Source organism: Platichthys flesus, chromosome 15, assembly GCF_949316205.1.
Source record: "Platichthys flesus chromosome 15, fPlaFle2.1, whole genome shotgun sequence".
Taxonomy (NCBI): domain Eukaryota; kingdom Metazoa; phylum Chordata; class Actinopteri; order Pleuronectiformes; family Pleuronectidae; genus Platichthys; species Platichthys flesus.
This window is the reverse complement of record NC_084959.1, coordinates 15,555,867-15,582,540: the sequence shown is the minus strand read 5'-3', so window position 1 is coordinate 15,582,540 and position 26,674 is coordinate 15,555,867. Positions and strand designations below refer to the sequence as shown.

Below are 26,674 nucleotides of genomic sequence, written 5' to 3'. Positions count from 1 at the left end.
TACAAAAAATCTAGAGGACCCATATCACAAACCCAACAGGAGTTCAGCCATTTATTTTTGCTAATTTTAAAATGTTTACATACGTTAAAGGGATAGTTCCCTTGATAAATGAAAAATTACTTATTATCTATTCACCACTATGCAGATGGGGGTGTGGGTGAAGTGTTGCGTTCACAAATCACTTCTGGAGTTTCAGGAGGAAAACTTTGTTACAGCAGAATCAAATACAATTGAAGTCATTGGTGACCTTTTCTTCAGACGTAATAAAGTGAGCATAAAACCCAACATGCCGCCATACTGCTCGTGTGGTGTCTTCCATGTGTCCAAAGGCCCGACATTCATATTCAACTTGAAACAAGGTCATCTACACCATGTTTTATACCTAAAAGTCGCAAGTGGCGATGCTAGCGGATTTACGATGGAGGGTCCGAGGGTCTATGAATGCACTAAGGAAGATATCAGCCGACATTTAGGATAAAAACATGGTGTAAATGATAAGGACAAGGTTTACTTCTGAGATTCCAGAAATGTTTTGTGGACTGTCGTGGCAATTTCTACAATCCCACCTTAACAACGAGGAAACGAGACACAATTCTCTTACAGTATTGTCACACATTTTAATGCTCAGAGCATGGTGCATACCACAAAGGTTAGTTTGTAATATAGACACCGATGGGAAACAGTTCTTTGTCTTTATACATTTGGCTAACCCTGCCCACTCTGGTTGGAGTTTTTACAAAGTCAAAGGTTGGGATCTTCTGATCACATGAAAACAACAATGCCTAGTTAAACCAGTCCGGCCAAGATTCATTCAGTAGTTCAGGATACAGCATGATCAAGGTTACATTGTATGAGATGCAAACATGATCATATGTGGTCACATGTTATATTTCCCTTACAGGACTCAAACATCCACCCCTGCATAGTGGTGAGTAGATAATGAGTGAACTTTCATTTTTGGGTGAACTATTCATTTAGGCCTATATTAACCGGCAATGACGCAAAAGTGGTTGTAACGTCATTGCACATCTTCTAATCTGCCTCAAACTTGACTTGTATGATGAATCACTACATAAACAAACCCCAAGGACAATCTTGGGCAGGTGAGGCAAAATGACTCAACAGCACCACCGACTGGAAACAGGAAGTAGTCCTTCTGGTTCAAACGTCACATTCGTCATTTTCAAAGGTGACTCCAGACCTTATAGCTGAATTGTGAGACATAATTAGAAGCATTCTGCAGTAGGATCCCGATAGATGCAGGGACACGCTCTAACATCCCCCCTGAATATTTCTCAGTGGGCGTAGCAGCCTCAGCGTGTTACTCAACCACTGCCACCAAGGTGCGAGGGCCCTTTAATACCTGCCACAGGTCCAGTTATTATACTCATTATTGTTAAAGAACAATCCATGACAAGTACCTATGGGCTATTTGTGGACATACAAACTTTTAAGTAATACATGATAACAACAATTTTTTTAGATTGTTTAAAAGGGAAATTCTTCCCTTTGAAAATGTAGAGGTTCGATATTCCCAATGTTTTGAATGTGTCCTATTTGGGTAAAAAACACATATCGCCAACAGCTGCTTGAAGAAATAGATGTTGAGAAATAGTCATGTTGACACTCTACCTTCCAGGTCTGAGGAGGTTTAGGCTCAACATTGATAATTTTGGTTCACGATACATAAATAAGGAGAGAAACATTAAAATAAACATTTGGTCATGAAAATATATTCTTCTGTACAGCTACAATTATACAATATATTTACAGAAAACTATTTTTTTACAATGAAGCAATGTGATGACCTTTTAAAATGTTGGTAAAACCTTAGGCCATGGTAAAAAGGACAGTGCATGATCAGGGAGCATTTACAGTAAAAAACAACCGAGAATGAACTCAGGCTTCTCAGTGCAATTCTGTGTTTTTATCTGCGCAAACAAGCCTCTGACCTTTCTCTATTTACACCTGTACATTTTAATGTTAATGCTGTTTCACAAAGTGCTTTTACAGTAAGTTGTTGGTCCTCTTCGCATATGTCCTCTTTGCTGGTGTGATTGGTTATCTTCCTGCAACCCAGTGTTTTTGTTTTTTGCTACAGTGTATTTTCAATTGATGTCTTTGACTGCCGGACATCTGTCCACTCCATTTTGGTGTTTTGCAGTGCTTGGGTCTTCTTCTCATCCACCTGCACGTAATCCACTCTGTAGTCATCAGGCAGAAAAGGCTTCTGCTGGTCATATAGAGGGAGAAAGATCAGAAGACATCTTGATTTAGAAATCATGGATCATGCATTTCTCACTGTAATGTTCTGCAAAATATATAACATTTTTAGCGCCACAAAAGTTGCATAGTTGCTTCAGATGCTTCAACATGACATCACGTGTATTGCAGATAGTTACATTTTTTTTAGAATAAGGACTGATTTGAATAGTTTAATAGATATGGGTCAGTGGAGCTAATATTAACTTGTGATTATAATGATATTAATCTACTGAGTATGGTCTGCTTTTACTTTTACAATGTCAATGATCATTAATCTGTGGTAATAGGGGCTCTCTATCACCACCTCAGACAGTGGTTTCCTCTGTTTGACACCCTGTGCTTGAAACCATAGCTTGTAGTATTTAACTGGTGTGGGTTACAAAGAAACGCCGCTGGTGTGTCTTCAGAGGCTTCATTTGCAAAATGGTTAATTTCTGTTATTTATTAGAATGTTACAAACCTTCTGTACTGGAGAGGGGGATGCAGAATTGAAATCCAGGGACAAATAGTCAAGGTTGGATTTTTTCGCCCACGGTTGACAGGCTGCATCGCATGTGAGATGGAGCCTTGACTCCTGTCAGAGAAAGAAACAGATGAAGATCTGATTAAATAATTATTGGTCCCAGAAAGCTGGGTCTTAGATACTTGCTATTCTAAAAGCCTCTCTGTAAATTATGAACTGTTACAAAGCTGGCAGGACCTCATCACAGTCTGAATAAATGTTGGCCTTAAACTGTCGAGGAAACTCGGAAGGAGAGTCAGGCTCGATGACACATGACTAATGTGTTTTTCTATAAACTTTATACCAGGAAATTGCCCCAAATATAAGCACCATTATCAAGACAAGCCTTGTACAACTTCACACTGTTACAAATGCTCGCTGATCAGCAAACTTTAGAAACATGAAATCCCTTTTCACAAAGTCTTAACTGTGCCCCGAGCACCTTCTCCACCCACTGAGTGTCACACAATTATAAGAATTATGTTGATATTATATAAGTACCCTACATAGATTTCCATAGAGTTTAAAGGCCAGTGTTTTATTTTATCACCAGGCAACGTCTCCTTTTACAGGAAAAAAATGTTTTTTTTGTCAGCAGGGTTGCGAAATAGCTGATTCCTACAAAACCGGTAAAAAGACGAGACCGGACCCAATAAGATAGATCCTGACAAAGGGAAGGATGCAGGGTTTTTCTCTTCCTTTAAAATAACAGTTTTACCAAATATCCAGGGAATAATTGATGGTTCTTGATTTAAAATCTGGAATTTTCAGAGGCGTGAAAGGACACCACTTTAGCGGACCAATATCTAGATATAGTTAAATCCAGCTGCTCTTGATATCATGAAAGTCAAATCAGTTCATGTTACATAACATCTTTCCAGTGCATTAAACGAAACAGATAAATAAATCTCAATTGCTCTAAGTTCTGAAAAATGTACAATATAGTTCTCTTTTAATCTCTGATAGGGAGGGGAAGTTGATGGCATTATTAAAATAACATGATGAAGTCTATCCAAAACATAAAGTGGCCTTCGTTGTGAATGTTGTGTGTATTGTGTAAAATTGGTCTACAGCAGTGGGAATAGAAATGTTACCATTGTGTCTCCATCTCTCGCACTGTCCCCATTCTCAAGTTGTCTGTCAGGAAGTAAACAGTTCACTGAAAAGCTGCAGCTGCACAAAAAACAGAGAATCCACATCAGATTAGAAACCAGCAATGAAGAAGCGATGGAGAAACATGATCTTTTTGCTGAGTAAGCATATTTACGTATAACCAAGGTAAATTATAGTCGAATTTTCATGAGGCAAAGGTTTTAATGAAGTCTTCCTGTCAGCCAAACAACACCGGCACCAGCTATTTCTCCCAGCTGATGGTCTCTAGACAACATCGAAATCTACTTTCGATAGTATTTCGAAACATAATAAATGCTTGTTAACCCAGCAGCAGAAAGGTCTTTATTATTTGTTTGTACCAGTTGAAGATGTGAATTGTGATGTGAAATTAAATCACATCTATATTTTCTAAAAGAAGGAAAGGGCTTTATTTGCTTATTTTAGAATGCTCACACTTTTTATTGATCATGTTAATGTATTACATTAAGAGCAAAAGACTCCTAGGAAAAGGTTTCCTCTCACCATGATGCAGTCGTCATTCTGCTCAGAGGAAGGTGAGTGGGACATTCGGTGATGGTAGAAAGGCCTCTCAGGTCAAGAGGTGGGGGTCGAACTGTGAACAAATAAAGTTCATAAATTGATACAATTCTCTGATGTGCCACAGATGGGTTTGTTTTGGACGAGAACTAAAGATGATCGTGAGAAGATAGGTCTGCATGTCTAATACTGCACTGACATTTTCCATTTGGGAATATGTAACAGCGTGGGAGCGTGTGCACGTGAATCAAAGCTATCATCATTTTCATTCATTTTAAGATTTAAGATCAAAGATTAAATAATCAGTTTTCACAAAATACCAGAAATGTATCAGCTCTCACCTCTCCTCAAACGAGGCTTGAGGTGTCGGTGAACGGGAGGAGGAGCGAGATCTCCCGGTTGACACATAAGTGAGCCGCCGGCTGCGGAGGACTCAACACTGCAGTTTGTGTCGACGAAGCTGAACGTCCTTGGGCTCATTGGGATGTAACCGTCACATTCAACGGTGGGAGGAGGAGAAGTCATGGGAACATATGACTCATCCCGGAAACTTTGAGCCAGTGTGGTGTTTAAAGAAGGCTGCTGAAAGACAAAGGAGCCGGAGATCAGGCAGGTCCACTATGTTGCAACGTGGAACAATTGTATTAGCAAATCTATATTGTGTAATTTTCATTTTATATATCAAGAAACAATCTATACATATTTATTTCTTTATTTGTACATTTTAGAAAAATTACACTAGCACTTTGGATGCTTAAGGTAGCTCCACCTCTTTGGAAAACAATCAGTCACTTAAGCACAATGAATCTTGGGATACGTTGGCCTGGGAAGGATCCATCGGGTGGAGCCTCCGTTGCTCAGGTTTGGAAGAATACATTTGCCTGAGTCTTTGAATTGGGACAGTCTAGTCACTGTGACGCAATTGGTCTACGAATTCAGCCGACACAGGATGTGGCCCCTAAATTGTTACACTGCTATACACTGTATATAAAGATGGACGAAATGCCAAATCATCTTAATTGCCCTACTTTGACTAAAAAGTAAAAGTACATCTCACAATACATTATTGTCAAAGATGTTTTTTGTCATGTCTTATCAGACAGCTATTTGTTCAAGCACCATTTTTCTGGTAAGTTTGGCTTTAAAGTGATTCATAATTGACAGCTGACACTGGCTCATGATTGGTCTAGCACATGTATCTACACTGCAGCTCCACACCGCGATCTGTACAGCTCAGACTCTGACACCAAGTGACTTTAAAAGCACCTTGTTCATCTTTATATACAGTCTGTGGGTAGATCCCAAGGTGGCTCATAGTTGGACTTTTGTGAAATAGTTATTGGCTTTGTATCCAAGAATCCCATGAAGAAATGAATATCACTTTCACATCTTTGGCATGGGTCTGATTCTTCTCAACAAGATCTTTCTTACCAAATTGAGACTCTGCCTCCTGTTCCTCATCAACCTGCTATCAGCATCTCCTAAAAAAATAAAACAATGATATGGATTATGTTTAATTCCAATGGATGCAGATTTTGTAGCTTCTGTACTATGTGTACTGTGAAGGGTTTACCAAATCTTAATTGGTCCAAGCTCGACAAGGAGGTCCTCCGGGGAAATAATGCAGCGTGCCTCGAGATGTGCCGCACACTCATCGCTCTCGGCTTCTGAGCCCCTTCATCACTCAGCTGCTCTGGCACGTGATTAGGCTTGGGTGGCAGCGGAGGAGGTGTGTGTCTGTCACTTGTTGCCTCCAACGATGGAGAAGAATACGGCCGGTCAAACTGGAAGACACTGGCGGCGCAGTGATGTAGCGGAGAGTTCGACGAGGAAGGTAAAGCCATGGAGATGAATGGAGCACTAAAAGGAGGGTTGATCAGCCCTCCATGGGGGAAGAGAGACGGGCTGTGGCTGGGATGAGAGCTGCAGGGAGAGGAATCAGTGTAGAGCGGTGAGGGGACGATGTCCTTGACAGCATCGTCTGACGACTTCTGCTCCAGGGAGATGTCCGAGTTTGAAAAGCTGTTGTGTCTACAGATATGGGGAGAATGAAAACGTTGCATTTGTTAAATGAGAACTTTTCCCATAATTCCACCTTTGTTGTTGGTTTTACAGATTGTACATACCTGCTGGTGCTTGCACTCCCTGTCCCACACTGCGATAGTAAGAGGTAGTCCAGGGGATGACCAAAATCGAGTTGGCTTGACACGGATGCTCGGTCAGAGCCATCAGGTGAGGTGGGGGTGTGAGGAAAGCCTTCCTCTGAGCTCTCTGTGGAGAACAAGTGGAGATGGTCACAAGTCATCTATCTACTAATTCCAGAAATCTCTGTCTGACTGTGGCTTGTATATATCCAGAATCAATCATCTTTATGCTTTCACACATGGCTTGTGAATTGTTAAGGGCCCAATGAAGTACAGGGTCGGATTTGGTACAATTTGGACATGTAAGATGTTCAGTATTTATGGACTCTGAATAAACATGTGACCGGTGCTCTGATGTAGGGACAGCTGGGACTCATCGATGTAAGTGACACTATTGACAAAATCATGTTCATGACAACAGGCATTGTCGTGAAAACTGCAGCGATAACAACAACTGATTCTCCAGGTTGAGGTTCTGTTACTGAACTTCGACAAAAAAAACAGATCGGCATCTTGTGCAGCAGCCGTGGAGCAGCTTCAGGATTCTGTGGACTGAGTCCTCTAGCTGCTCTTCACTTGCCGCCGCTCAATAACAGCAGCTCACTTTTGCAGTTTCGTAAAAAATGCTGCGATCAGCTACATCACAGGACAAGGATGTGCCGTGATAAGATAACACCAACGTCCAATATGCAAACCATACCACTGGTGCACGTCTCTCTAAGCCTGTAGTCAAAGTCTCAACATGCTGTACATGGAGCAGGTGAGTTTGAATGTTTTTTGCAGACACACTGAAAGCAGACACACCAGCCCTGTGTCCTCATTTGTTTATACTATCTTCAGTCTTTTCGTCTGGTTGGCTCTCGCTCAGAAATTCGTTTCATTCCATTTCACCCAAGGCCGCTGAGTCAAGGCCGTGCCTTCAGATCCATGTGTGTGTGTGAATGTGTGTGTGTGTGTGGGGGGGGCATCCAAAAGTATTTGCATGCTCACATAAAACATTTGCTTTCCTTAATAGATGTCCGTGCTATCTTGTGGTGGCAGACCAATCTTTAATTTCCCTTTGCATTAAATATGAGGTGCCATTTCAAAGAACTGTTTTGCAATCCAGGTGGGATCTACTGCTGCTGTCCTACTTTCTCTGAAAAGTCTTTATTAATGCAACCTAACTTTATTCTAGAACGCTTTAAAAACCTACAGCGACAATCTGGGTCACAGACTTCAGCATGTGGAATACAATACAGTCTCACAACTACTGCTTTATAGAAACATGCGAGGCAGCATATCAGCAACTTGGTGCTGTTGCTCTATCTCCTTCACACAGATGACAATGCTCTAACAGAACTCTAACAGTCTCCTCACAGTATATCCCCCTAACAGCAAAAGGTCAAAATAAGATCCTCCGGAGACCAGATTGTTGAGTGATCATGTGGCAGCAGAACAAGTGTAGATATATAGAGAAAAGTAAAGAATAGGGAACTTTATAAAGGCAAAAGCTAGATTTAAATGTAATGGCACTCAGTAGAGAGAATACCACAAAGTTAGATCCTTAAAATCTAAAGTTACATGAATTATTCTCAATGAAAATGTAAAAGAAAACACCCATTGGCGGAGCTAATATATATATATATATATATATATACAAATAAAAAGTCAGCTTAGAAAAGATGATATGGTATTCAGCTCCAGAGCATGTTCTGGATATATCATATGAGTTAATTTCCATTCTAGGGGAAAAAACTATTGTTGGAATATTAACATACTCGTCTAGTGGAGGCATATGGCTGCTCACACTGATTCTGGTTCTGTTGGAGGTTTCTTCCTGTTGTCATCAAGTGTTTGCTCAGAACTGTTGGTTTTCTCTCCATAATACTGACAGGTCTCAACCCAGCAATGTAAAATTAAGAACAGAGACAGAATTAATGCAATGTAAAATATATTGAAATAATATACATTGTGTGGTTTAGCACAATACAAACAAAGTAAAACTGGATTGGATATATCTAATGTTAAATATCTAAACAGATACGGTTTGTGTTGTTGAGGAGCAGATATGTTTTGTCTCACATTGTTTTAGAAACAGTGTTGCACAGCACTGCACAGCTGCTACTTCAACCAGCATGGATCCCTCAGATTTGATTGCGGTTAATGTTCCTCCCTACAATTTATTCGAGAGTGCTTTTAACTTTGTAAAACAACATTCTTGTTGCTCCAGAGATCAGATAGATTCACTCAGACTTGGAAGCAAAGACAGAAAGTGATTTATTAGAGGAGTGAGTCTTCATCAGAGGATCTCTTGTAGGATCACACCCGACATAATAATAATCCCCTATTTATAGCTGCAGGGAATCTTCTGATAAAAAATAAAAAATATCTGGCAATGGCATTCAATTTTAATAATTTCCCAGGTTATGCCGTACAGAGATATTAGAAACTTTACTCAAGTGAAAGACTAGTGAAAAGGAAATGTATTTATACCACCCGAGTGAGAAAGAATTTGGAAACACACCATAGTCTCGCGCAACCATGTGAGTTATCTGCAAAGGAAAATCCACCTAATGTTTAGTCTGTGATGCTTTCATAAACACCACATGGCTCAAAATGAACGTTCTGACCTCAAATTAAAGTTTGAGCTTTACTTCTCCACTTCCTGTTGTGTAATAACCGTTTCTACTGGACCCGAAAAGTCAATCTACCCTTTAACTTTGTGATCTTCACTGAGACAGATGTGTACAGGGACGTGCAGATCATCTTGACCATCCCGCATATTCACCTGCATCCTCCAGGTTCCCAAACTGGCAGATTCGACTGATGTTGCTGATCCAGCTGTTCATCTCCTCCTCAGTTTTGGCCACGAGGTAAAAGATGCGCGATGAGGTCTTCACCACAAAGAGGTGCTTCCCGTTGAAGTCTCTCTTTACCCTGAGTTGCCCGGTCAGCATCTCCACCTCACACTCCTTCAGGTCAATGGTGCGGATCGGCTTCTTGGAGTTCTTACTCTGGAAGTACTCCAGCACATCGGGATTACCACTCATGCGACCTCTGCGGAGCACGAACCAGCGCTTCCTCCACGCCTGAGGGAGACAGGAGCAGTTCATCCTGGAGTTAGTTTCAACTAAGAGGATCAAATCATTCATTTTCAGCGCAGTGCTTCAGTAAACATAGCAGCACTGCTTCTCCCCCCCCCCCGCCCCATCCCTGACTGCAATTAGTCATGAGCAGTCATGAGAATTAGATCACAGCTCCTGCTCACATCAGCTAACTTAGCAACTTTTAACTGCGTTTTTGTGGCTTTAGATACGGTCAGTAAGCGGAACCTCAACATTTCGTTTCCCAGAAGTGTAGAGAAGAGGAAGTTCACTGTGTTTAGAAGAAAATGTCTAACATGAACGAAAGAGGTGTTCACTTACTCCACCTCTTTATACCATCTACTTAATGAAATCCCGACACAGAAACTGTTGGGTGGTATTTACAGTGTAAAGCTGCAAAGATCTGCATTCAGTATGTAATGGCTGAGCCCCCACAGAGTCATATTGGTGACAAATTAAAACATTTATATTCTTGATTAAAAATAATTCATAGTAGTCAGGAGGGAAGTTTGGTTGTAAATATCATTTCCACATGTGTGTGACCTCTCCCAAAACTTCTGTGCTGTGACACTTAACAACACAACACTTGTGGTTTTCTCCCTGCCTGTGGTTAATCTGCCCCTGCACAAGTCAGTTGGTAATTTCTGTGTTCATACCAGGAAATGGTTAGACAGGCTTTCTGACAACAGCATCGCCGGGTTTTAAGAGGAAACCGTAACCAGTCAGATCCATGAGATGATTCGAGCATGAAAAGTTTGAGAAATAAGCTATTTATATCAACAGGTGCATCTAATGTAAATTGTGAATGTTGAAGCTGAATGGCTGTAGCTTCTGTTCTTTCAGAAACATAAATCAAGGCAAGTAAATACAGAGCAAACCAGAAAATCTCCCATATTTTATCGTGCGCTCTTCCTCAGCAGATTAAGTTTTGTTTATTGTCATCATGTGGTTTAAATAGGAAGCTTTGAAAAACTGAGAAAAACTCAGATGCAACGGAAGATGCAACGTGGTGGAAAATTCTTGTAAATTGATCTTAAGAATTTTTTGAAAACTTTTCAAGGTCAAACACAAACTTTCATGCTCAAACTGATGTATGTTAACTAAGTGGCTTTCACTTGATTGCTTTTCGCCACTACTTTAATAAAATGTTTTATTTCATCTGCTGTCTGTGATTTGAGAAGCACTTTGGCTGTTTTACAGGGTGCTTTATAAATAAAGCTAATATCATTATAAAGTAAACATATTATTTAATATGTACAATACTATGAAACTAAACAAACATTTTGAATAATGAAATCCTTAAAGCATGGGTTATACTTTCAAAATAGATGATGTCTTTTTTTCTATTCAAATGTCCCAATAAACAGTGAACCAGCAAACCAGGGCCCTGACATAGAATTTTACTTTTTAATAATCAGCCGCTTCAGAAGTTCACTAGTCATTTGAAAATAATGAATATTCAATGCGTGGCCTGCCTTAATGTTTTCTACTAAAAACAGCCTGCACATGTGTAGATTGATGTCAATATCCACTCTCACAAATTTTTTACTTATAATATCGAAAATGCTGAATGTGAGATATTGTGTGTCAAAATAGCCAACAACATCAGTTTGTATGAATTCAATGAATGAAATAAAAGGCAAAAAAACACAAGAAAAACAGTTATCACTCACAGTGGATGCGCAAGGCAATACTTCTGTTACCTCCCAGCATCATGGGAGAAACTGACATATCAGTGTGTAGTGTAGAGCTCAATATGTAAGCACTTGTTTTCAAGCGCCAACTCCGCCAGCCACTGTTGTGGAAAGGTCACAGCAGATGACCGTTAAATTTACATTTGTCCTGGCAGTGAGTGGAAATGCAATGTTGTTGGAGAACGGGACCATGGCTGTTGTTTCAGCTCAGGGTATGGAGCGTGTGGATACGGTTGACCGCTAAAGGACAATAAAGCAGCTGAAACCAAAGTCAGCGAGCCACATACTAAACTAACACTAGATTAATTCATTTTTCTAGTTTCATTGCATTTCATGGGCGAGAAACATTTGACCAGGATAGCTGAAATTGCCACAATGACACGTGCCCTGCAGCTGACATTTGAATATTCAGTCAGATCATGTCCAAGTCGTTACAACGGTATAAAAAGACCTTCCTTTACGTTGTCCTCTGCGATTAAAAAGATCTGCATGGTGTGTGAGAACAAGTTTCTATTTCCCGCACCAAGCCCCCGAAAACCCCATCATCACATACGCGCCCCCCCACCCACCCCATCCTTTTCTCTGCAATGGTGTTGATAAACAGGTCTCCTCCACCCGTGTTTGCACAGGGGAAGTGCAAACAGCCACCACAGAGGCGGACTATTTCTGCTTATAGGTCTGAAGTGTCTGACTGCTGCTGCTGACACTGCTTTCCATGTTTCACAATACACACGGTCATCACACAATCATGCACACACACACACACACACACACACACACACACACACACACACACACACACAGAGTAGAGTAGAGCAGAGTGAGTGGCCGACATTATCACATGACCCCGACAACCATGAAACAGTGAGGGCTGTATACTGTCCATGTAAGCAATTATATATACTTACTGTAAAGAGTTCTTTCCATGTCTGCCTGAAATACATTTGCAGCTTGTGACATATTGTCTTTTTTATCATAATATTTGCGCGTTAATAAGTATGAAGAGTCTCCACAACCCAGCGGTGAGGTGTTTTAAATAGAAATGAGGAAGACGACATGAAGGAGGCTGAATAACAGCTCAGTTTAACAAAAGCATGGAAGCCGTTGTGTCCTTATTCCCTCATCCTAATAAATACACACACACACACACAGACACACACACACACACACACACAGACACACACATATATACACACACACACACACACACACAGATACACAGACACACACACAAGGCACAGCAGCACAGCCTGGCATTCCCATAGAGGACATACGCAAGTGTCCGGTGTGCACTCCTACTCACAAATCTCTTTAGTTTCTTCTCTGGGGGGGATTTAATGAGCCAGCCGGTGCAGACCACATCCCCGGCACTCATCTTGACAGCAAAGCGTGTCGTCCTCACGACGGCGGCTGCTGCTGCTGCTGCTGCTGCTGCTGCGAAACTGAGAGCACTGCGAAGCATATCCTGTGTTCTGCTCAGCCCAGCCACTCCAAAAGGAGGAAGTCAAGAAATTGATCACACTGAAAGAGAGAGAGAGGGGGAGAGAGAGAGAGAGGGAGAGAGAGAGAGAGAAGGGGAGGGAGACAGAGACAGAATTAAGTGTTTATTTTCCCAAAGAGCTCAGGGGCAAGCAGATGGAGTGGTTTGCCTGTGGGGAAGAAAAAACATATAATGATGTTTGACAGGTTTGAGGCCTCTATAACATGCACGGGCTGGGATGGAAATCTGTATCCTTAAGGTAAACTGTCGTCTGTCATTTTTTCTTCTTCTGAAGTATCTGCACATAGGCTCTGCAGTATCCACAGAAGAAGAGCAAAACCCTTTGTGTGTGATTCCTACACACGCACACACATAAGTGAACGTGTAAGGGAGGGGCTGTCATGAATTACAGCCAAGAAATTGTCTTTGGCTGGAACCTGTTCCTGGGAGCTGCTGAGCCTCGGCCACAGGTGTCTGTTATCTCAGGGACAAAGACGCCAGTGAAACAAAACAAGGAAGAAATAATGATCAAGGAATTTCAAGTGCACATGTCACTCCACTGCATGTGAGGTATACATTTTTCCGCACAGAGTCATACGCTGTTAAAAGATCTTGTCTTGAGGTACAAGTGTATCTTCCCCTTTCTGTTGAATTTATTTGCCCGATGAGGTTTGCGAACTCCAAAGAAAGAAGAAGTGGTTTTAACATTGTTAAACCATAACGTGGTTTCTCTCAGGGTTTCAGTAACTCAGGATGATTTCATTTTTTTTTAACACTCCTCTTTGATCCATTCTCTGCTCAGGGGATCAATGCATTATTTGTTATCTTATTTCTATATCTTTCTATGTGCTGTTTTTACACTTCTGGATAAAGGCCAATCAAGGGATAGACCTTGCAAGGATGCATGGACTATAAATGCAATATATATGTAGATCATATAACATCATTATCAGTCCCTAAATTGAATCTAAGGGAATAAACACAAAATAATGTCAGTTATCAACCCTTTCTTTCATTGTTTTGAGAAAAGAGAACTCATGACTTCCTCTTGACCGTAAAAGCGTTGGCATCACACAAATCGTCTACAGTTCTCAGATGGCAATTTTTGACAGATGAGGTGCTTTGAATTTAACTGCAGAAGAAAAATCACTGTGATATTTTAAAATGTGCATTCTGCGGTTGATCGCAGTCAATAATAAATACTACAAACACCACGTGTCACCCTTAATGAGGTTTTCTCGAGTAACCACCAGGGGACGACATTAAGGCCCTAATCTATAACGTTAGGACTGGGTATATTTCATGAATCATTTCTCAGTGAGTACCCAGGGAGGTACTAAACATTATAGTGCATTACATTTATAACACATTTAAATACAAAATACAATTCAATGGACAAAGATCGATGTGAAAACCCCAGTCCATTAGCATTTTATGTTTGTTCTCCTTTTTGCCTTGTTTTTTTCTGAATATATAGATAATAAATCCCTTTCATGATTAGTCTGAATGATTTCAGTCATTATTATGTTCTGTTGCTGTGTTTCGTGCCTAAACTCATTCTTCTGACCGTGTTGCAGTGGCTGCAGTGCAGGTTAAACAAACAGTAGAGGGCCGCAGCACCCCCTGGCTACATGTTGTCTACAGCAAATGTGGAGAAGAAGAAACGGGATTACGACAGTCTCCAAAGAGCGTTGGAGGAAAAGAGCCGGAAACCGCTTCCACTGGATGTTACACCATATAAAACAGAGATTAAATGTCTTCCTACACGTCTGTGATCTGAACTGTGCAGTGTATGTCCACAATTAAACAACTACCACCAAAAAACTGTCCAGTCATGTCAGACTTTACGTAACGTGTGTTCACTACTGTCGTTAACATTGACAGCGTCCGGGGAGCGTCGCCATCTTTCTTTGGAGGGCGTTTCCCCTCTTTGGTTTTCTTGTGGCGACCACTCGTGCGCGTTTAAAGTCTCTGCACCATTACCCATGACTCCCCTCGGACGAATGACCTGTCTCTGGCCTTGACGTTTAGCGCGCTGCTGCTGCTGCTGCTAGTCTCTGGGAGCGTGTGTCCGCAGGCAGCGAGAAGCAGCCCGTGCTCCAGACCGACCTCCGTCCTCCTGACACCGGGAACAGACCACCGCGGAGCCACCATGCTGTCATGCAGGAGCGTGTGGAAGAAGCTCCCACCGCTAGCTAGAGCCTCTTCGACTCTGTGCCGGCTCAATGGGAGGCGAGCAGGTCAGTCCCTCTCTGCACTAACTTCATGGTGGCTCCCAGATTTAACACGCCGCATGTAACAGATTGAATGACCAACATCTTGGCTCAAGGTGCCTCGTCGCAGTTCACCTGTTACTAAGCTAACTTAGCTAACTAACACTTTTGCCGAACTAGCTAACTTTGATAACATTTCCTCTCACTTGCTATAAGTCTTACCGGCAGTCTCCCAGAAAGCAACAGCAATTCATAATAATAACCACAATCATACTTATAATCATAAGCATAATCATAATAAAACTCAAGTCATTGTCAAGTTCATACATCAAGTTCCGTGCTGGTTTGTACTTGAACCTGCTGGGTGCTATAACAATCTGTAGCCAATCATGGAGCAATAATCAATAACATCTAAATGGTAAACGTCATCAGTGACAAAAGGTGATGATATGATCATTGAGCAGCATAGTGAGGCGCTATGATTGGCTGAGGGGTAGAGTGGTCGTCCTCTAACCAGAAGGTTGTCAGTTCAATCCTCAGTCTTCTCCATCTGCATGCCTAAGTGTCCTTGGGCAAGATACTGAGCCCCTAAATATAAACTTCACAGACGTTGAAGCACTAAATGTAAGTCGCCTTAGACAAAGGCGACTTCCAAATGTCAACATTTCTCATAAATAAGAGTTTAAACGAGAAACCTTCACTCAACAGCCAACGTTTGTCTTTGGACACAAATGATAATAATTTTATGACAGTAATTGTGATAATTGGTATTGACCAAAGTCTTTTAAAAAAAAAAATTAATATCATTGTTTAGGGCCAGCCCTCCCCCGTCAGATTCCACCGTGCTTACAAGGATCACAGGGGTTGTTTCTTTCAGACCGTTAGTTACATGCCTGCAGATGTCTGGAATGTACAGTGATGAAGAAAGCAGCTCAAGAGAGGGGGTCGATCATAAGGGAAGGTTCTACCCTCTGAAGCCTGAATGCGAGTTTGGGCTTTCTTTAATCAACCCTGTTAACAAGCACAGGGATCCTTGTGCGCGCATAGTCCCAAAGTGAGAATCATAATTTTGGGGGAAGTGCAAGTTGAAATGGAGAGATGTGACTTTTCCTGGAAAACCAGCTGAAGAAAATTTGATTGATCAGAGAATATACACTTTAGTATTAGTCACCATGATCATAAACAAAGCATCCTCTGTCATGGTAAATGTACTTGTTGGGTTTTTACTAAAAAACTGAAGGTGTTCTTCACATGTGTGCGCTGCATGGCTCACTCCAGATTACCTTTTGTGAGCACTGAAATTAATGCAGTTTTATCCATTCATGGTTTTTGTGATGTTTACTGTTTCCAGTGTTGAACAATGGCGGACCAGTACGTGTACCAGCAGCTAACATGTCCACGGGCCCTTCGGGGATAGGAAGGGACACACAGCTGTACGTTGCCTTGGTTGGAGCAGCCACCTTTGCTGGGGGAGTATATGTGAGTTATGACACAAAGTATATGCATCGGGTCTATGTTTAAAATACGCAATTGTCTTTGGTGTTAGATGGCTGATTTCAACCAGACAATCATACCCTACACTTTCACTCCTCAAAGCCAACAGTCATCACCGGATCTGAGTGACAGATTTATCACCTCTACAGTGAAAGTGGATCTTGTTGTGAGTAACTGTTTGGTTTGGTCTTTACAGGCGTACAGAACTGTGAAAAGTGACCAACGTAGATATCAGGAACGTATAGATGACATTTCCTCCAGACCGCTGAAAATATCCTCACAACAAACAGACCAGCCACTCAACTTCTCAGAGCTGTCTGGTGAGCAATTGTTCTTGATTGATATTATTATTCCAATGTCATGTCATGAACAATTAACCGTTTAATTTATTTTTTGTTGTTTTGGTTTCAGCAACTGAAGCCACTGAAACAGCTGTGGAAGCTACTGAAACAGAGCGTGAGTTATTTCTGTGATTTCTAAGAATATATTATCTTTGTGTTGACAGATCATGCTCCATATCTCTTAATAACTTAATAGGTACTACGACTGAACTGTCATGATGGTGAAGAAAGAGCTTATGCATTAGTTGCTTAAGCTTTCTGTTTTAAAATTGTAGATAAATGTCATCTGCACCAAAAATGGGCTCTGAATCAGCTGACTCAGCAGTGCAATGTTTAACTTCCTCTTTATTGCCACATAGACAGCAAATAACGAGTCAGCTGAACTTTATTTAATTCATGATTAAATTGATTCTCTTATCTCTGATCATTTTTTGAACAATTGTCTGAATGTCACATAACATGTTAAATATAATTCTACGCCACACTAATCATTTCATACTGTAATATTGGATATTTATGTTTATTTCTTCCTCAGCCATTGCAGAGCCTGAGGCAGCTCCTTCACCAGAGGAGCCGATCCCTCCGGCCCCTGAGGCTGAAGCAGCGGCTCCCACTGAAACAACTGAACCTGTCCCAGGTAGTCTGCACTCGCTACTTAACTCCTAAATGAATGAATAAAACATGCCTCCTGTGTAAACCTTGTGTTTACACTAAAACGTTGTAGTATAAAAAACTGTAATTGCATTCAAAATGTGGAATCCTGCATTTCATTACACTTTGAACACATTGTACTTTACTGAGGAATTTGGTGAAAGAAATGGCGACACCAGCTGGTTGGCTGAGGTTGGTGCACAATAAGGAGGTTGTAAATCACACCTGTTTGGTCACTTCTCTTTTAACACTGCCCATAATTATCCCACATCCGCATAAGATGAAATAACTGTTTTATGGTAACAGGGTTTATACATGAGGCACTCTGGACATTCATAGCACGTGTTGTATTTATTCTCTGCCTGAACTGTGACTTCCTTCTTGTTCAATGTGTTCATTTAATTTTTTCCCAACGTCTTCACTTCTTAATTATGCATGTGTCATTTATCTGTTTATTTCACTGGATGTTATTTATTTCCTGTCCACTCACATTGTACATTAACCCATTTACAGTTTCAGTATACATGTCCCACACTCACATATTAACCTTCACCCTGAACTGTAAATAATTCTGTTTTTATGAGACAGTGTTTTGAGTTGTGTCAGTATTTTCTAACAATATTGTTTGTTCCTTTTGTGTGTGTTTGTTTTATTTCAAATGGGACCATCCTATCTGGCATTTTCTGTGAATGTGTCATACTTTGTCGAACTTTCCCGGGATCCTTCTCAAAATACATTTTCTTGTTATAAACTGATGTGATAATGTTGTACATAATTGGAAGCTGCCTTTTTACAGTGGACTGCATTTCTCAAAGTACATGTGAACAGTGTGGTATAACAAGCATACAAAAACAGCCATGACACTCTGATCAACATATTACTTCATACTCTGCTCCTTAGTAATATTAATGTTAAATTAAGTTAAGTTGATTCTGAAAATGTAGGCTTTCAGTTATACATTTCTCACAGGAGACGGTTCCTATTCACCATTGTCCACATTACAAATCAGTGAACCATCAAACTCATTTTAAAGTTGCTGTTTTAAGGTAAAAAGTTGCAACGTGTTGCAACGTAAGAAGCATTTAACCAAAACGTACTTGGTATAATGTGGTATATGTTATATGTAGAAGGTAACTGGGCAGCTTCCCGTTAATACTGTTATGGCATGCTGCTTTTCCTGGGGTAAATCTGAGGAAATGCATGGTTCCTAATGGACAACCACTTAAATAATCTCTAAAGAATTTAGTCTAAACTGGATTACCTCAACAGCAGATGAGCCTGTCTTAGAAGCAGAACCTCCGGAAGAAGCAGCAGAGTCTCCTGCTGCACCTATAGTGGAGGAGGGTAAGATATGAGGAGACCGGACACTGTGATCTACAGCTCAGATAAATAAGGATATTATGTATTAGCCCATTAAGACGTTTTTGTTTAACTTTTACTGCTATGCTATACTGCCAGAACCAGCCCCCCCACCTGAGCCATCCCAAGTTGAGCTAACCGAGCCACCTCCTGCACCTCTAGTTGAGGAGGGTAAGATATGAGAAGACAGGATATTCTGATCTGCAGCTCAGTTAAATATGGAGTTTACGTATTGGATGTAGTGCAGATTAAGTTATTCAATAACTTTTTACCACTTTAGTGCCAGAACCAGCACCCGAGCCGTCCCCAGTTGAGCTAACAGAGCCATCTCCTGCACCTGTAGTTGAGGAGGGTAAGACATGAGTCGACATTCTGATCTACAGCTCAGCAAATACAATTTTACTTTATAAGCTGTAGGGCACTTCTTAGGTTATTTTGTAATTTTGGCCGCTACTCTGCCAGAACCAGAACCAGCACCCCCAACCGAGCCGTCCCCAGTTGAGCTAACAGAGCCATCTCCTGCACCTGTGGTTGAGGAGGGTAAGATATGAGTCGACATTCTGATCTACAGCTCAGCAAATACAATTTTACTTTAAAAGTTGTAGGGTACATCTTAGGTTATTTTGTAATTTTTGCCGCTACACTACCAGAACCAGCACCCCCAACCGAATCGTCCCCAGTTGAGCCAACCGAGCAACCTCCTGCACCTCTAGTCGAGGAGGGTAAGATATGAGAAGACAGGATATTCTGATCTGCAGCTCAGTTAAATATGGAATTTATGTAGTGGATGTAGTGCAGATTAAGTTATTCAATAACTTTTTACCACTTTAGTGCCAGAACCAGCACCCGAGCCGTCCCCAGTTGAGCTAACAGAGCCGTCTCCTGCACCTGTAGTTGAGGAGGGTAAGACATGAGTCGACATTCTGGTCTACAGCTCAGCAAATGCAATTTTACTTTATAAGCTGTAGGGCACTTCTTAGGTTATTTTGTAATTTTGGCCGCTACTCTGCCAGAACCAGAACCAGCACCCCCAACCGAGCCGTCCCCAGTTGAGCTAACAGAGCCATCTCCTGCACCTATAGTTGAGGAGGGTAAGATATGAGTCGACATGCTGATCTACAGCTCTGCAAATACAATTTTACTTTATAAGTTGTAGGGTACATCTTAGGTTATTTTGTGTAATTTTTGCCGCTACACTACCAGAACCAGCACCCCCAACCGAATCGTCCCCAGTTGAGCTAACAGAGTCACCTTCTGCACCCGTTTCAGAGAGTGGTAAGCAGACCTGCGCACGGAGGCAGTGAATTTAATTTACCACAACTGTGGGTTTTCCTTTGTTTTAACCACTTAATGATCCGGTCACACTAACAGAACCCACAGCAGCAGCAGAAACAGCCGAGCCGCTTGCAGCAGAGCCAGCCGAGGCTCAACCTGAAGTTGTGGCAGAGAGTGGTAAGACAACTGTCCAGCTTCGGCTGGAGCAGGGGAGCGGGCCGATTCTTTCCCCCAAAGCGATAATGTTAATTTCAAACACCTTTTCTCCCTTTTTTTTTTTTATATTTTTAACATTTCTTTTTCGTTGCAGCTTCTGTTCATGACTCCTTCACGTTGTTTTGGCTTCTTGTAATGATAATGGTTAAATTCACTCACATGAAAAATTGGATTTCTTTTGTTTACCAGGTGCATTTACTCCTCAAGTGTTCTGTGTAATTCATAAATGCTGATGAACTGTGTCTTTCTCCTGCTTTTGCTTATTGCCTGTTTCTCTCTCCTGCTCGCTTTTTGCTGTCATTCTTAGTTCAAACTCCAGCAGTGGAGGCCACACCTACCCTTCCCGAGGTGCCCTCACATGCCCCCTACCTCCTTATTGGTGGGGGTACTGCCTCTTTCGCTGCTGCCCGGTCTATTCGAGCCAGAGACCCCGGTGCCAAGGTCAGTCACATCTCCGATTTCACCATCAAATCCAAACTCCGAATTAAGCTCATTACCTGAGTCTCAGTTGACAAATTTAACTTTTATGGCCTTTTCTGCCAACAGGTCTTAATTGTGACTGAGGAGTCAGAATTTCCGTACATGAGACCACCTCTTTCTAAAGAACTGTGGTTCTCTGATGACTCCAGTGTGACAGAAACTCTGCGTTTCAAACAGTGGAATGGAAAAGAAAGAAGGTGTGTTTCAGTTTCTTCTGTTTTGTGTTTAGGTTTATTTTTGTACTTCTTTTAACCGACCCCTTAAAACTGTTGTAAATGATTTTCTTCCTCCAAGTCTTGCTTTAATACTTTCTTTAGTTATTTATTGAGTTATTTCAGGTGTATTTGTTTTTTACTAAGAAAACTGTTCAATCATTTTAATATCTTTGTTTTTATTTTCCAGCATCTACTTCCAGCCTCCATCATTCTACATTCAAGCAGAAGAATTGGCAGGTGCAGAAAATGGTGGCGTGGCTGTGCTCTCTGGTAGAAAGGTTGGTTTAGATTTTTCCTTCAACCATCACACACTACAGTGTGCTGCTGACTTCATCATTATAAATAGTACTAATAATAGTGGTTGTTAGTAGTAGGATAAACTTTTTTTGCAGATCTAATTTTCCTTTTTTAAACTATAATGACTTGGATTTTAAATAGATGCTTTAATCTATTGTAGGTGGTTCACATGGATGTGAGAGGAAACAAAGTGAAACTGGACGACGACACTGAGATTTCCTACGACAAATGTTTGATTGCTACAGGTGAGTCGCTGCAAATGCATTTGTTACTGCATGTGTCTAATCTTCATGGAAACTAATGTGAACTTTGCTCTTCAGGGGGGGTGCCAAGAAATCTACAGGCCATTGAAAGAGCAGGAGAGGAGGTGATGAAGAGGACAACTCTGTTCCGCAAGGTCAGTGTTTAGCCACAAGGGGGTGTTGACATGATAGGAATATTATTATGGAATAAATTGCATTTTGTTCTCCTCCACAGATTGATGACTTCAAATCCTTGGACAAGGTCTCCAGAGAAGCCAAGTCCATCGCAATCATCGGAGGCGGGTTCTTGGGCAGCGAGCTGGCTTGTGCCCTCGGCAGGAAATGTAAGACTCCTTGACAAGAAGAAAACAGAACAGAACAGATGATAACCCTGAAGTTTAACAGAAGTTAGTTATTGTTCTGTTGCTGAATCATTCATTCTCTCTCTTTCCAGCGTCTGAGTTTGGTCTGGAGGTGATGCAGATGTTCCCTGAGAAGGGCAACATGGGAAAAGTTCTGCCTGAGTATCTGAGCAATTGGACAACTGAAAAAGTCAAGAGAGGTTAATTTGATTTTGTAGCTTATGTGAACCTCCTTTTATTTAAACTGGCAGGATGGCCAAAGAAAAGGGACGGCTTTTCTTTATATCTTAACTAATCTTATTTTTTACCAATAAATAACATTATTCTCCCTTTGGTTTTTTTAGAGGGTGTTCAAGTCATCGCAGAAGCTTTGGTGAAGTCTGTGACTTTCAAAGATGATCGATTAGAAATCAAGCTCAGGGATGGCCGATTGGTGAGTTCAGATTTCTGCCCATATGCAACGTGTCTCAGGAAAATTAGTTACTTATTTTTTTGGTTCTTTTCCCCGTAGGTGCAAACTGATCACATAGTTGCAGCCGTTGGCCTGGAGCCCAATGTTGACCTGGCTAAGTCAGCAGGTCTGGAGGTGGACTCTGACTTTGGAGGCTTTCGGGTCAATGCAGAGCTGCAAGCAAGGTCCAATATTTGGGTGGTAAGTTAAATTTCACAAGGTAATTCAGGTAATCGGTCAAGATCAAGAAGAATTGTGTAGGAAAATATGGAGAAAAAAAAATCATATTATTTTTCAGATCATCCTTCCATCAGTACTGTGACAGTTATGTGTGCTACATTACATTTACTATTTCCATTATTAACTGACTGGTTTTGAGTCGATTTGGAAAATAGAAAGCGCGTATACCTATAATAATAAACATGTAGTTAAAATTATCACTAGTTGTTTAAGCAATTTTGATGTTCATGTTGACCCATCATTTGCAAAGATTAAGGTTAAAAAGTGTGAATTAACTGTCATGGAGCCAGTAGTTTTGTAATATGACTCACCCTAGTTTTTCTAAATGGGGAAATTTTATTTAAACATTGCAACGGAAGTTGAGCAAATATAAATAGACAAATTGCAAATAAGTTTATTTTCCAAGTGTAGGACATGGAGAGATGGATATAGTGCCATCTTCAGGCAAATTCAAGTCATGTCTACAACATAATACACCTCTTGAAATGTAGTATAGTTTGGTCTCTTCTTTTGCATTTAGTTTTCAGTTTTTCAGTTAAAACTTCGCTTTAACATCTAGTCTTTTAATTTGAATTCTATTCCAAGCCAAACTTCCTGAATCCCTTGTGTCTCCTCTCAGGCAGGAGATGCTGCATGTTTCTACGACATCAGACTGGGCCGCAGACGAGTGGAACACCACGATCACGCTGTTGTGAGCGGTCGACTGGCGGGAGAGAACATGACCGGAGCCAACAAACCCTATTGGCATCAGTCTATGTTCTGGTGGGTACCAGACTTCTTCTTTTTCCCTGAGTATACATTTAAAACACACCCTAATGAGAGCTGCGGCTGCAAACCCTGAAACCAGCTTGAATTGAAAATTAAGAAAGATATTTTTTTGTAAGCAAAAGCTTGAATTGTTAATGACTTTGAGTCCAGATTCATAGCACACATATAAATAAGTTGGCACTGGAGCGGCATGTACAATCATGTTAATGACTCAGATTCGGTCCTACATGAACATGCCCGATTGCTTTCATCCTAAAAATCCTTAAATATTTAAAACGCTTTTAGAGGACATTGAGTGGCCAGCAGAGGGCTGCAATACTCAGTCAGGCATTTTTCAAGCTTATTACACGTGTACTAACTCTTTCAAAAACAACATCTGATATAATCACATGGGGAGTTGAAGGAGTTTGCCAAAAACTGTAGTACAGTGTGGATTGTGGCCCTCGCTAGAAAAACTGCTGCTGCACGTTTTTGGCAGCTGGTGAAATGTGACTGCTTTGTAAAACATGGGGTCATTGCCGTCCAAAAAATACCCCCCCCCCCCCCAGCTTGTGTAGTCAGATATTATATTGATGTTCCCATCACAGTGTCATAACAGGGCTGCTGTAATGCCTCCTGTGCATTTACGCACACAATCTTACCAGGATTCAGCTGATCCTATGTGATGTACACAAACACACACACAGTTTTGAAATCTATTGGAGAATCAACTTGAGCAAAACCTTTTAGCAGGATGCCTCTTCTTTAATTGATGGGTATACATAGCGTTTAACCTTTCTGTTTTTGCCCTGCGAGTCATGTTCAATGTCACGAACGTGCCAGGAACTGAGAAGCTCTCTCACCTCGCTGTTTAACCAGGCTTACATTTTACATGTATGAATAGAAAGAAAAAAATGGTTGTTGCACGTTCTTCCCCAGATGTGAAAAAAAATAAGTACTTTAACTTTAAGGATATTTACGCACTGAAGTTCAATGTGCGTCACAACGCAACGCATTTAGATATCATGTTTGCTTAGAAAATGTTGTTGATAGCACATGGACAAATTAACTGTATTACTGCCCTGTAAATATATATTGGCTAAGTCCTAAAACACCATTGGAATGTGAAAATAAGCAATTTAGATTTGTCTTCAGTTCCATTATCAATGAAAGGTCTTATTAATAAAGAGAGAATACTTCTCACTCCAAAGGGTTTAAATCACATAATTCTCTCAACATGTTTTCAATCCTCACATGTTTTCTCACAGGAGTGACCTGGGGCCTGATGTTGGCTATGAAGCCATTGGGATCGTTGACAGCAGCTTGCCAACAGTAGGAGTGTTTGCCAAAGCCACAGCCAAGGACACACCTAGAGCTGCTACAGAGGATTCAGGTAGGAACAGCCACTATCTCTTTAGCCCTAATCCTATGAAGCAAAAATAAACAGAGTGATTTTGAGGACAAAGGGTCAGATTGAGCATTTCTTAATTCTCATTAAATGTGCTGCAGGAACTGGGATCCGCTCTGAAAGTGAAACAGAGGAAACAGCCGTCAGCCCAGTGGCCTCTTCCACCCCTGCCCCTGCTCTGGAGCAGCAGAGAGACAACTACGGCAAAGGAGTTATTTTCTACCTGCGAGACAAGGTGGTGGTGGGCATCATCCTGTGGAACGTGTTCAACAGAATGCCCGTTGCAAGAAAGGTACACACTGTTCAGTTTTTATAAAAAAATACTTTGTGTCGCGTTGCAGATTAATTTGATTAATAATTTGTTTAGTTTTTTAAATTAAAATGTCTTTGTGTGTTATTTGTAGATAATCAAGGATGGAGAGGAACATGCTGATCTAAACGAAGTGGCAAAGCTGTTCAACATCCACGAGGATTAAGATGTTCAGGGCTGATGCTCATTATGGGAGGACAGGTCCGCCTCATGTGAAGCCTGAACTTTGGCAGCCATTGCCACACGGTTTATGAAACAACTGACCACGCATACAAAACGATACGCTCAACATCATGTCTCTGAAATATTTTCACATTTGGAATTTGTATGTGCTGCATCGGTTTTGTTGTTCTTTCACTTGTTTGGTTCTATTCAGGGAGAAATCACAGTCTCATGTTCCCGCTACCACCAAATGTGTGTGATTTGTATATCCGCTTTCCCCAGCAGGCAGAAAAAGTTAAATAATGGATAATTGTGTGATCAGAGCAGCTCGTTGTTGGAGAAGCTGCAATAAAAGCTATTTTTAAACTGGATCGATCCCCTTATTTTCAGACAGAAAAGTGGACCTTCATTCTGATGTGATTATTTTTTTTTCTTCTTCTTTTTCTGGCTGTTAAATACTGTGTGGTCGAGCTCATGTGTCCTGAAGCGTTTGAATCTGTGATTACTGTTGGGCAGATTGGTGACTGGACCTTAAAATTGAGGGGAGGTAGAGCTAAAGGTCTAACCTCATCTACTAGCACTTATTGTGAAAGAGAGCGGACTGTATGTGTAAAAGGCAACTGATAACCATACCAGTACGGTTTATAATGTATGGCATTACATTCTAAATAAGAAGATCCAACTAAAACATTAAATGAAGCTTGGCCTACTTTTCCTATCTGGAGGTTAAACTGTTCAAGCATGAAGAAACATTGTTTTTTCCTGCAACTGAGGGTGCCTTGTTATTAGTAATGTGTTCATATTTCATATTCGTACACATTTCTTATCTTATTTGACATCGTGGGCTCCGGAGCGAAGTGTGCAACAGCCTCTCAAGTGTGAGGCAAACACGTGCAGCCACAACGTCCCATCGCTTCCTTTGACATTAATTTTACATGAGTAAATGGTCAGACTGCCTCCCACTCTGTGGAGGAATAAACACGAGCCCTCACATTTATATGGGAATTTGCCTGGAGATCTGAGGATGAAATAAGTCGACCAGAAACTTTAGACCGCACTGTTTTACGTCCTTTAATTAGAATATAATTAATTGAATGCAACGACCATCTCGTTAGCTTGATTACTTTTCCTGTCCGTCTACAATCTGCAGCTTCATAAGATCCTGTGATTAAATTATGTTCTTTTGTTGATTCTTAGGAAAACTAAATTATAAAATCTATATTAAAGAGCTGTAGATGTATTCATGGTATATTTTATATACATCATATATATAAATAATTGTTTACTCAGCATGTTTAATCAATTACAAAAAACCTAGATATAGAATAATATATATAGAAATCTAACTATGATAGTTTAAATTGGGAGTGTGCTTCACAGTTTCTTTATT

General features: G+C 40.9%; 2 protein-coding genes across 12 annotated transcripts; one reads left to right on the top strand and one right to left on the bottom strand.

Annotated features, from left to right (window-relative positions):
- Positions 1 to 603: 603 nt before the first annotated feature.
- gab3 (GRB2 associated binding protein 3) lies at positions 604 to 12,842 on the bottom strand. 4 transcript variants are annotated; one of them, XM_062406859.1, is made up of 10 exons: positions 12,645 to 12,842; positions 9,332 to 9,632; positions 6,544 to 6,688; positions 5,991 to 6,448; positions 5,849 to 5,898; positions 4,759 to 4,999; positions 4,403 to 4,493; positions 3,862 to 3,940; positions 2,726 to 2,839; positions 604 to 2,233 (listed from the first exon to the last, which is right to left on the bottom strand). In XM_062406859.1, exons 1-10 carry the CDS (start codon positions 12,801 to 12,803, stop codon positions 2,096 to 2,098), a joined length of 1,776 nt encoding a protein of 591 aa, XP_062262843.1. In that variant the 5' UTR covers positions 12,804 to 12,842; the 3' UTR covers positions 604 to 2,095. The 4 variants fall into 4 exon arrangements, with proteins under 4 accessions (XP_062262843.1, XP_062262845.1, XP_062262844.1 ...); XM_062406861.1 differs by having other exon boundaries at positions 4,759 to 4,996; positions 12,645 to 12,841; XM_062406860.1 differs by having other exon boundaries at positions 604 to 2,230; positions 12,645 to 12,837.
- Positions 12,843 to 14,798: 1,956 nt separating this feature from the next.
- On the top strand, positions 14,799 to 25,655 carry aifm1 (apoptosis inducing factor mitochondrion associated 1). Of its 8 annotated transcripts, none has more exons than XM_062405593.1 (27): positions 14,799 to 15,061; positions 16,386 to 16,513; positions 16,725 to 16,848; positions 16,940 to 16,984; positions 17,405 to 17,506; positions 18,790 to 18,864; positions 18,979 to 19,050; positions 19,160 to 19,231; positions 19,342 to 19,419; positions 19,530 to 19,601; positions 19,711 to 19,782; positions 19,893 to 19,970; positions 20,083 to 20,154; positions 20,251 to 20,331; positions 20,678 to 20,811; positions 20,917 to 21,047; positions 21,253 to 21,343; positions 21,523 to 21,607; positions 21,683 to 21,759; positions 21,840 to 21,948; positions 22,059 to 22,166; positions 22,311 to 22,399; positions 22,478 to 22,618; positions 23,277 to 23,419; positions 24,673 to 24,797; positions 24,914 to 25,104; positions 25,217 to 25,655. In XM_062405593.1, exons 1-27 carry the CDS (start codon positions 14,974 to 14,976, stop codon positions 25,286 to 25,288), a joined length of 2,655 nt encoding a protein of 884 aa, XP_062261577.1. In that variant the 5' UTR covers positions 14,799 to 14,973; the 3' UTR covers positions 25,289 to 25,655. The 8 variants fall into 8 exon arrangements, with proteins under 8 accessions (XP_062261577.1, XP_062261571.1, XP_062261572.1 ...); XM_062405587.1 differs by having other exon boundaries at positions 14,823 to 15,061; positions 19,348 to 19,419; XM_062405588.1 differs by lacking the exon at positions 19,342 to 19,419 and having other exon boundaries at positions 14,823 to 15,061.
- The last annotated feature ends 1,019 nt before the right edge of the window (positions 25,656 to 26,674 follow it).